This window comes from Phocoena sinus, chromosome 6 (assembly GCF_008692025.1).
Source record: "Phocoena sinus isolate mPhoSin1 chromosome 6, mPhoSin1.pri, whole genome shotgun sequence".
Lineage (NCBI taxonomy): Eukaryota > Metazoa > Chordata > Mammalia > Artiodactyla > Phocoenidae > Phocoena > Phocoena sinus.
The window spans coordinates 104364476-104376227 of NC_045768.1; the positions used below are offsets into that span (position 1 = coordinate 104364476).

General features: G+C 48.7%; 1 protein-coding gene across 2 annotated transcripts in view; it reads right to left on the reverse strand.

Annotated features, from left to right (window-relative positions):
* ADRA1A (adrenoceptor alpha 1A) overlaps nucleotides 1-10029 on the reverse strand; it is an 83957-nt gene extending 73928 nt beyond the window's left edge. Inside the window, exon 1 of one of the 2 annotated variants that reach the window (XM_032635383.1) lies at nucleotides 8357-9896. In XM_032635383.1, the coding sequence (XP_032491274.1) occupies nucleotides 8357-9239 (883 nt within the window). In that variant the 5' untranslated portion in view covers nucleotides 9240-9896. Of the gene's footprint in view, nucleotides 1-8356 lie in introns of both variants that reach the window. The other variant, XM_032635384.1, reaches the window with a different exon arrangement.
* Between the last annotated feature and the right edge of the window lie 1723 nt (nucleotides 10030-11752).

An 11752-nucleotide genomic window follows, 5' to 3' on the forward strand; every position in this document is an offset into this window, starting at 1 on the left:
GTATCGTCTCCTTCAAAGTAATGACTTGCCGGCGTGCCGCTGGTTTGAAAGCGGTGGCTGTTGCTCAAAGCTTGGTTAGAACTTACAGGAGACGTTTTCTGAGCCTGCACACTCTTTTGAATATGACGGTAAATCTCTGTTGACACACTCGTCTTGCGGAAAAGAGCCACAATTAATTTAAAGTCAAGTCTGGTCAGACTATTTGTGATGGGGGAAAGCTTTTCTTGTAAATCTGCTCTGGAGGCAACGACAGAAGAGGCGTTCAAGAGCTATGTGGCAGCTCACAGAAATAAATATTTTCAATCACGAGTGAGAAGAATCCTAGTTGGCAGGATACCTCTCAACTGTCCTGTGTAAATGTCTCCCAACTGGTCCATACACAGTCCTCTTTTCACTAAGCCTTTGATAGTTTAAAATATAGACTTGATCATGTCATCTCTGCTCCTGGCTCTCTTCAGATAAAAACACAAACTCATAATATGACTTTAAAGGCTTATTTGGTCAGATCTCTTTCTGTCCAGCTTCATTCGATACTAGTTTTCTATCAGCCTTTCATCTCTGGCCACACTGGCCTCCTGGAAAATCCTCATTAAGCACCAGGCCAGTCCTATCAGACAGAGTTTTTACCCATCCCATTCCTTCCCTCCTCCTTTTAGCCAATAAAGAGTTCCTCATTCTACAGATCTCAGCTCAAAGGTCAAGCTCTCCTTCCTAGCAAGACTCTTTTGCCCTCGTGCCCAGGGTCACCCTTATCCACAGCGTAGGTTTCCAAGGTACAACCCCATCGTCTTCATTGCACTTTTTATGTAGATATCTGATTAATGTCTATTTCCCTGTGGAGATCAGAAGCCTGCAGGAAGGCAAGCACCCAGACTGGTGTTTACATGGTGCATCGTGTAAAGCCCAGCGTATGGGGAGTTCTCCATAGATAACTGGAGGATGAAAGAGAAATACTATTTGATATGCTTGTGAGGAAGAGGTGCTGTAGGATGGCCACAAAAATCCCCTCATCCCGTTATGGATCTGCTCCCCCATCAGGAGGTGAGTCTATTTCTCTCCCCACCTTGAATGTATACTGGCCTCATGACTTGCTTTTCCCACAGAATGAGGCAGCAGTGACACTGGGCCCGGTCTGGGCCGCTCTCTTCAGAAGCCCCGCAGCTCCTGCCCTCTTGGAGAGAGAACTGCCACACTGCAGGAGAGCGAGTCTCAACCCCTGGAGGAAGAGCGGCCACCGATTCTGACATCCAGCCAGACAGCCCAGTGAATTGGACCTGGACTCATCCCTGCCCCACAGAGTCACAAGCCATAACATGACTGCTGCTTCAAGTTACTATGTTTTGAGATGAATGGTGGTACAGCAAGAGTAACTGAAAAACTGGTCTCGTGTTAAAATCACAGTGGCTCTTAGATTCTCTCCACCCCGTTATCTCTCAGAAGTCAGCCTTTTCCACAGATATCAGGGGCCTGATCTTTTGTACCTGCGGCGAAGCAACATAGTCTCGCGTTGTCTTGGGCGTGCACAAGAGTCAGAGTCGTTATGTCATTATATGTACTCGCCCCTTTTCCTGACTGTCTTTCACGTCACCATCTGAGACTTTGCTATGTATTTAATTGTGCAGATTTTCAGCTCCACTAGGGCAGGGATTTTTTTTTTTTAATGTTTACAGTAATCGTATTGCTGGTTGTGCCGTTATGTTTATTCTAAGAGTGTTGTATGTATGCTGTGGGATAAAGCAGATGAGTATTTATTTATTTATTTGGTCACGCCAAGGAACGGCATGCAGGATCCTAGTTCCCTGACCAGGGATCGAGCCGGCGTCCCCTGCATTGGGAGCGAAGCGTCTTAACCACTGTCCCGCCAGGGAAGTCCCGGCAGGGATTTGTTTGTCTTTATCTCCAGGGATTCTCTAGCTGCCTGGCACATACTACACACTCAATGAAATTCTGCAGATTCAGTGAAGGAATCATTCTCTACCTCACTGCTTCCACCTGATAATCTCCTTGCCAGTACTGCCTTTCCCCGAACACTCCATCTTAAAACTTATTCTCCCTCCTTACCATGTGCTGTCTGCTGCCTTTTTTATTTTAAACTAATTCTCAAATAGTTGTTTTCCACCTGAACCACAGCTCAGCCCAACGCTGTCTCCTTTCATTCAGAGATAATAGCAGTGGCTCAGTCTGACAATAAGGCCTGTTTTGTATTTAAATCAGATAATGTGCCCAGAGTTCCGACACATAACCATATGTTCAGTAGATGTTGCCCCCCTTCATCCCTTTTCTTTCTGATGCTTTCTTTTTCTCAGACCTCCAAGGGCATCCACTCATCATGGCAACATCCTGCATCAACATATGTCAGTGGGGACTTCCCTGGTGGCGCGGTGGTTAAGAATCCGCCTGCCAATGCAGGCAACACAGGTTAGAGCCCTGGTCCAGGAACATCCCACATGCCACGGAGCAACTAAGCCCGTGTGCCACAACTACTGAGTCTGCACTCTAAAGCCTGCGAGCCACAACTACTGAGCCCGCACACCTAGAGCCCGTGCTCCGCAACAAGAGAAGCCACCGCAATGAGAAGCCCGCGCACTGGAACAAAGAGTAGCCCCCGCTCGCCGCAACTAGAGAAAGCCTGTGCGCAGCAACGAAGACCCAACACAGCCAAAAATAAACAAATTTATTTAAAAAAATATGTCAGTGATGGTCTGTGAATCATATCAATTCAGATAAGATTAACATTTATTGCCATTTGCTCTGTGTTACGTGCTATGCTAGGCATATTTTATGAAAAAGAAAGCCTGGGTTGAAATCTCAGGTCAACACTTTTTCCACCCAGCACACTGCCTTTAGTCCTGTTGGCCTCTAGACAAGAGGATGAAATAAGCAAAGATGATGCATACACTTCAGGTGCCCAAGCTTCCTTGAGGCACAGTTATACCCTTCCTTCTTTCAAATGTTGAAGGCTAACACCTTCAAATTCTCTTTATTTAGCTTCATGATCAAAACTTTTTTTAAAAAAACATTCACTCTAAGGTATAAATGACTGATAACGACGTGAAGCACGATTCCCGTCCCCTCCGCCGAAGGGGTTCTCAATTTCAACCAAACATTTAGGGTGCGGAAAGAAAACAACTCTAGCAAGACTTAGACTTGAGAGCAGACAAGTTAGATTCCTACTTGAAATCACACTCTTCAATCCAGCAACCAACCCAGCCCTGGTAGCGGGGAGCTGGGGAGAGAGTGAAGTAGAGAGTCCAGGAGGAGACAGAACCTTCTCATAAATCCAGAGGGACCTTCAGCAATGAAATGGAAAGTCCTCATTCACCTGGTTATCCTGGTCTGGTTCTTACACAGGTGGATGCTTCACCTCTCAGCTTTGGACACTGCACTCACTCATCCCTGCTCTGGTTTTAGTTTCCAATCCCACTGTTCTCTGGCAGCCTAGCGCAAACTGATAAGCTATTCTTCCCAAGAGACTACTTGTTATACTTAAGAGCTCGTGTCCCTTGTGTATAATAACATAATGGCATGTTTATCCTTCTATTCACATTTTGCATGAACTATGTACTTCAGATAGTTACTAAAAACAAATAACATCTCACTGATGGCCCAGCAGACATCGTGCTGTCTTCAAGTCCCTGCTTAGTCAACTGCAATACTTCTAGAAACTTCTGTAGTGATCTCCAGACACAGTTCATTGTTCTATTCCTCAGCACTTGTAATACCACTTTGGGGACCAATCTCACAGATTTGTGATAATCTTTTTCAATTTGTCTCCTTAACTAGACTGTGAGGCCCTTGAGGGCAGGGAATGTGCTTTAGTCATTTTTTTGTTCTGTCTAATGCAGTGCCTGGAATTTATTATACAGCCATAACTCCTGGAAGAAATAGTGTCTTACTAGTTTAGTGTCAGGAAGAAAACGTGGACCATAGATGTGGTAGGTTCGGTGATCTTGTGCCCATCTTCACTTCAACATTACCAGGTCTCCAAGACAGCAGATCCGAGAGGGAGGCTATGATTAGACCAGAGTCTCCCTTCCCCTGGAGGACCTCAAGACCCATTCTATCATGCTCATCTCCTTGGATAGCTAAGCCACCATCAGCAGTCCCAAACTCCCAATCACCTATCTTTTCCCAATCACCTGAACTTTTTCCACCATCTAACTCTGTATGACCCCTAATCTGATCTAGCCTATGTCCCTGCACACACTCCTCTTTTTTTTTTTTCTAACATCTTTATTGGAGGATAATTTCTTTACAATGTTGTGTTAGTTTCTGCTGTATAACAAAGTGAATCAGCTATAGCACACTCCCCTTCTTTACCAGGGTCCCTAGATACAGTCAGTCATCAGCAACATTCCCTATCACCCTCAGCCTCTTAGCTGTGAGAAAGCAGCATCCAGCCTTCTTGATTGGCCTTCCTTGAAATTTATGACCCTAAGTCTCAAACACATCCTCAGGACCTCCTAAATGTCCATGATCTATGTACTCCGTCATCTCAAAGATTAATCTTTCACATCTTCTTTTGCTCCTCAAACCTCCCTCCTTTCCTATTCCTTCCCCACTCTTAGGTGATGATCTTGATTCTTGCTTTTTTCTTTTCAACTCAGCTCAATTTACTGAAGATAGGGAATATAGATACCACGGGGTAGTTTCATATACATTTAGATACTTGGTTCATTTCTTTTTGTTTGTTTGTTTGTTTTGCGGTACGCGGGCCTCTCACTGCTGTGGCCTCTCCCGCTGCGGAGCACAGGCTCCAGACGCACAGGCTCAGCGGCCATGGCTCACGGGCCCAGCCGCTGCGCAGCACGTGGGATCCTCCCGGACCGGGGCACGAACCCGTATCCCCTGCATCGGCAGGCGGACTCTCAACCACTGCGCCACCAGGGAAGCCCTCATTTCTTTTTAAGAATGAGCAGAACGATACAGAAGGGAACCTGAAGAAAGAGGAATTAAGCTGATGTCTAGTTTTATCTGTCTGACTCCAATTTGCTCCTGAGGTGCAAAGCAAAGCGCAAGCAATTGCCATTACCCACATCTAAAATTTAATTCTCACAACAATGTTTTTGGCTTGGGAGTGAGGAACAACTGCTTTTTAAAAACTCGCATGTTTTCTATTCTCTTGGTCACTATGAAATTTTAAAATAACTTAGTTTTAAAAATACATAAAATTCATCAAATTTTTGACATGATCTTGATTCTTATCTCATTGAGGATATACATATATTTGGAAGAGAGCTTTACCTTCCTCCCTCCATACCTACTGCCTCTGTGCTCATACACCCTGGTTTCCCTGTCACTTCTAAACCCTCTGGTCTCCTTCCTTGCCTACACCATCTCTCTATTCCATCATTTCCAACAGAATATAAATATGATATCCTGTCTCCCACCTTTGAAAATTCTCTCTAGATCCTTCTAGCTACACTGCATTCCCCTGCTCCACTGTCTAGCAAAACCCTCCCAGAGAGTTGCCTGTTTTCACTGTCTCCACTTCATCTTTCATTCTCTCAAGAAAGCACACCGTCAGGCTTTTGTCTCCATCACTCCACGGAAACTACTGTCCTCAAAGCACCTCCTCATATCACCAAGGACCTCCACATGGCCAAGTCCAATGCTGATTCCCCGTCCTCCTCTGACTTGGCCTAGCAGCTGCATGTGACACAGCTGATGACTCTTGCCTTGGTGAAACATTTCCATTCAGCTTCGGGGGCACCAGGCTCTCCTACCTCCCTGGCCACTCCTTCCCAATTTCTTTTGCTGGTTGGTTCTCCTTTTCCCGACCTTCAAATATCAGGACGCCCCAAGCCTCGGTCCTTATCTCTCTTTTCTCTCCAGACTTTCTCTCTTGCAGATCCTTCCATTTCTGTGGCTTTAAGTATGGTGATGTATCCCAAGTTTATATCATAAGCCCAGCTTAGCACCAAATTCATGTATCTAACTGCCTACTTGACATCTCTACTTAGACATCTAGTAGACCCTTCTCAACATGTCTGTACAAAATAGGCACTTGTACTTCACACTCCCACCAGCCCCTTACGACCTTTAGTTTTCCCAATCTCAGTAAAACGCACTACTATTTACCCGGTTGTTACGTCCCCAAACCCGGGACTTATCTCTAGTCCTCTCCTTTTCTCATATCCCATGTCCAAACTTGTCAGCTCTACCTTTGAAATAAGTGCCGAATGTGATCACTTCACATCACCCCCACCTGTCTCACCTGAGTGCAGGGCATCCTCACCTTTCTCTCCTTGACGTCTCCAACAGCCTCCTAACTGGTCTCCCTGTTTCCACTCTCACCCCAAAATAGCCCTCACTCCTCCCAGAAGCCAGAATGATCCTTTAAAAATATAAGACCAGCCACTCACCTGCTAAAGCCCCTTTGATTGGATGGCTTCCCATCACAATTAGAAGAATATGCAAATTCTACTTTGGCTTAAAAGATAGGTCAGGTTCCTTCCCACCTCTGCACTTGCTGTTCCCTCTGCCCAGAAAGCTCTTCCTTCCAGACTTTGCAAGGCTTGCTCCTCAATTCAGTCAGGTCTCTGCTCAAATATCACCTCTTCAGAGAGGACTTTTCTGACCACTCGCCACGATAGATAGAGCACCACTCTATCCTCTTATTCTGTTCATTTTTAAAATACTGCTTATTAGTCATTGACTTCTTAAGATATATTTGTTTTTGTCTATTTCCCCCCAAAGATTGCAAACATCTTACTGCAAGGATTCTTCTGCCTTGTTCATCCTAAGTGTCTAGAGCAAGTGCTTAATAAAGACTCGACAAGTGAACAGGGAGACGCATGAAAAAATGTGCAAACTTCAGGAGGAAGGGATGGTATGCAGACAGGCAGGTAAGCAGCCAGTGGCACAAGTAAAGAGTGTTATTTAAAGAAATTCAAAACTCTGATATAATTCTAGGAGCAGAGAAAGCAATAATGATGAAAGGCCAGGGAGTGGGCTTGGAAGGGCCTCTCAAGTAGCCATGTTGGGTAGAAATTTCTGCAGTGATGGAAATGTTCTATATCTCTGCTGTTCAAAACAGTAGCCACTGGCCACATGTGGCTATTGAACACGTGAAATGTGGCTGGTGGGACTGAATATTAATTTTCTTTAATTTTAACTTATATTAAATAGCCACGTGGGGCTGGTGGCTATGGCGTTAGACAGCAAAGCTCTAGAACCCGAAGAATCCCTTCCCCCGACTTGTGATTACAGGATAATAATGCATACCTCACTGAGTTATTGACAGGACTAATGATGTAAAATTGTCAATATCTGAAACATAGTTAGCCCTCAAAAAATAATAGCTGCTATTACTACACAGCGTTGCAAATTACTTTCAGTACATGCCATGTAAATTGGCTCTAAAGTAGAGAAACAGACCTTTATTAATTTTTTGATTGTAATTTTTTGTTTGCCAGAGTTAGTGGATAACCAATGTGTGGGTCTATATTTGAGCTCACAAACTAAAAATAGCAAACAACCATTTTGGGATCTCAGGAAGGCCTTCCAGAGATAGACGACAATTCCAAGTGGATCAGCTTAGTTTATACTGAACTAATTAGCTTGACAACAGCTAATTTAGCATTTGGGAAAATTGGATTTGTAACATTACTTTATTATTTTCAAACAGTGTCATCTGAAGCTTCCTGAATGATTTTGGATAAGAGTAGTGTTTGCTTTAATACTTGGTATTAAAATAAAACGGAATGTATTTACTTATTGGAAACATTATGTTGAATTCTTTAAAGGTTAAATTGGTTTGGACATAATATCATTTTTTTTTCTTGTCAGTGGCTTTCTTCCACACTGAATCCAGAAAACAAAATGAACACAGATACAGAACATAAGCAGACCGCTATAACTAACCCTTAATAATCTAATCTAATAATAAAATTACACGTTTTTTCAGAATAAGCATGGTGCTCACTTTTAGGACACAAGAACCTGCAGTCCACAGCAGCAGAGGTGAAAGTGGCATTCCATGGCCCCTGCCTAAGTGCCTGGTGGAGACTGAGACTTGAAATCCGAGGATGGATGTATTTAAATTAAACACATGCTTTAAGGCATTAAGAAAACTTGACGTTCTTATTAAGGAGACCAATTAATCTGCTTCAGTAGGATGCCACTTTGCAGTAGTTGAAAAAGTGCCCTAGGACGTTATATAAATGAAACCAGAGCAGAAAGGGAATGAAAATTTACTTTTCTGCATAGGAGCCTTTCCTTAACTGCCCTCCCTAGCTTTGCTGTTTGAAATGCAGATCCTTTTTCTTCCACCCCTGACTGTGAGTCTGGGGTAGCATAATGGGAAGAGGGTGAAGACTCCTAAATGCTAAAATGAGGTGCTGTAAAGACTTACCGATGGGCATCACTAAGAAAAAAGGCAGCCAGCAGAGGACGAAGCAGCCGACCACGATACCCAGTGTTTTGGCCGCTTTCTTCTCCCGGGAAAACTTGAGGAGTCTCACGGAGAAGTGTGTCTTGTTCTTGGCGCTGGACACCCCGCTGCCTCCTACCGGGACATTTTTGCGATGGATGCGGAGCGTCACCTGCTCCGAGTCCGACTTGTCCGTCTTGAGGCCGGACTTGAGGCCCCGGCTCTCCCTCTTGGCCACCACGTAGACCCGGCAGTACATGACCAGGATGATGGTCAGCGGCACGTAGAAGGAGCCGAGCGCGGAGAAGAGCACGTAGCCCGGCTCCTCATTGATCTGGCAGATGGTCTCGTCCTCCGGGGCCGGCTGCCTCCAGCCGAACAGAGGCCCGATGGAGATGACCAGGGAGAGTGCCCAGACGCAGAGCAGAGCCATGAGACCCCTCTTCTGCGTGACGATGGTGGGGTAGCGCAGCGGGTAGCTCACGCCGATGTAGCGGTCGATGGAGATGATGCAGAGTCCCATGATAGACGCAGTGCAGCACAGGACGTCCACCGCCGCCCAGATATTGCAGAAGACCCTGCCAAAGGCCCAGTAGCCCAGGATCTCGAAGATTGCGGAGAAGGGCAGCACCGTGGAAGTGAGTAGAAGGTCGGCCACCGCCAGGTTGACGATGTAGTAGTGAGTGACCGAGTGCAGATGCCGGTGGCAGGCCACGGAAAGGATCACAAGGATGTTCCCCAGTACCCCGAAAAGGATGAGGCCCCCCAAGATCACCCCGAGCAGAATGGCCTTGGAAATGTTCACCGGTGGCGGCGGGTGGGTGCAGTTGGAGCTGTCCGAGGCATTTCCAGAGAAAAACACCATGGTCCCAGCCGGAGCCGGGCGAGGTCCGGCTCTTGAGGGCCACTCCGGGCCTGGGCGGAGGTGGGAGCGAGGGAGCGGGGAGTCAAAAGGTCTCCGCTCCGGGGAGCCTTGCCTGCTGGCGTTGTCTGGGTGTAAGAGAGAGAGTACGGGTGGGAAGCAACCCGCGCCAGCCCTGGAAACCCTCAGAAGGCCACGCAAAGGGGCAGGGCATTAAAGGCAACATGGCCATGGGTGCGCGGGGCTGCCCGCCGACCCTCTGCACCAGCAACGCTGGCCCGGGGCCCCAACTCCCTCCCTACGCGAGACTCAGCACGGAGGTCGAGGAGACGCGATGCAAAATGCAGTCCCAGAATTACGCGAGTCCCCTTTCCTGTACTGTCGGATCCGTCCGGGTGTGAAGATTGAGCATTCTGCACATAATTTGGAATTCAAACATCCAGCGCCTGTCTCTCCCACAAACCACAAGCACGTATGGGTCTGCCGTCGACTCTCAAAGGCGGGGACCGTTGGCATCTGGGCACTTCTCCCCACCCGCAGTTACCGTCAGTGTGGCTGGACTCATGGTAGATCCAGCTTCTAGGCGCGCAGGCCGGGGGACGTGGATGTGGAATGTTTGCCAAGACCAAGGCGGCTGCGGAGCGTCGTTTGCCAGCGTCCTCCTGAAAGAGCGCAAAAAGAAATGCGGAGTGTAAGCCAGGCGCCCCGGGGAGCGAGGCTGTGCCCTGCCTCGACTGGCGGTCGGAGCCGGCGGGGAGTCCCGCCGACTCTGCGACCCCGAAGCGGTTCGCCCAGCAGCAGGCGAGCGCGCGGGAGGGGACCGCGAGCCGTGCCCCGCCGCTGGGAATCTGCCCTGGCGCGCTCCGCCGCGCAGCCTTTCGCGGGGTTCGCGATCCGAAACACACACACCCCAAGCTGCAGCGCCCGGCGGTCGGACTGCTAGCAGGCGTGCAGTGAAATTAAAATCCCAGAGCCCGAGAAACGCGATTGAGGCTGACGGGCGTGCAGCGCCGAGCCAAGCCGGTGGAAACCCGGAGGATCTACCCGGTTGCCACTTGAACAGGTTGCTTCGCAGTCACCTGGAGGAGGCGGCCTGGGAGAGGGAGCCGCTGCGACCCGGGGACCGCAGGGCCAGTGCCACGCGCACGCTCACGCTCGAGGAATTCACACTTGAGTGTGCGGAGAGCGTCGGTCTGTCGACCAGCCAAGCCGGCCTGAGAGCCGCGTCCAGAGCAAAGCCCTCGCGACCCAACGAGGGCTGAATGCGACTTAGATCGGTCCAGGATTCCTTTCCTAGCCAGAGGATCAGCGGTCCCGGAGGACTCGAGCCTCAAGCCACACCCAGGCGGGCTCCGGGGGTCCAAGAAGAAGAGTGGGAGCGGGGAGCGTCATTCTGTCTAAGGGGCTGTGCAGGCGGTAGTCACTGCGGATTTTGTACAGTAGGTGTAAAAATCAAGTCCGCGCGCCGGCGGACAGGGGACGCCTCGTATTTTCCGAGCTGGGGACCACGGTCTGCGTACGAAAGCTAGGTTTCCACAGCTGCGGGCCGACCGCAGGGACTCAGGCAGGAATGCAGGGAGTGGGGACACACCTTGCCTTGTAAGGACTCTGCGGTTGGGCCTTGAGGCGGGATTCCCGGGCAAAGGCTGCTGTGAACATCACAAGTTCTAGAGCTCACAGGCGGTACAAAAAGCAAGCAACTGCAGAAACCCGTTTCCCCCTACCTCGGAGCGGTAAATACGGGGTTAAAAAACACACTTGTTAACGAGGAGATAACTTCCCAGAATATATAAGGGAAACGAGGTGGGGTAAGGGTGCGGGTGAAAGAAGCGGGAGGAGCTTGGGGAAAAGTGAGAGGTGGGTCTCACCCTGAGGCCCAGGGAGGTTTTCCCTAATCCACCCGGCCCTGCTGGACGCCGGCGCCCGGCGCTGCAGCGCACTCACCTGGAGCGCGGATGCAGAGCCACTCGCGCGCGCGTGGCGGGGACTGGACGGGCTTTCGGTCCCAGGAGCAGCCCTGCTGCCTCCTCCCTCGGGGGAGAGGGAACCGTTTCCGACGAACCAATTTCTAGTCCTTTTGCACCCGCTGACTCACCCCTTTCTCTTCCACAGACGTCTTTAAGCGCCTGTCTCACAGACGCTTTACCTGGAGATTTTAAAAATAAAGAGAGAAAATAGAAAGAGAAAAAACCAAGTACAGCCAGGCAATAACTCCACCTTCACCCTTTTAATATTCAGCTCCCCGACATCAGCAAAGAATGGCAGGGAACTTTGCAGCTCTCGCTGACGTAACACAGTCAGTAGCCCCAGCTAGTACCGTAATCTCCTGCTGTTACCGTATTACTCTGAGGTAACAGGAACAGTGCGCACAGCAGTATTTTTTTTCTCTTGGCCTTGGGTGAATTGGGTTCTCGCTAAACTTTAAGAAAGTGTGTGTGTGTGTGTGTGTGTGTGTGTGTGTGTGTGTGTGTGGGGTGGGGGTGGGGGGAGCGGGGAGAAGGGATTTTTTATTTGTA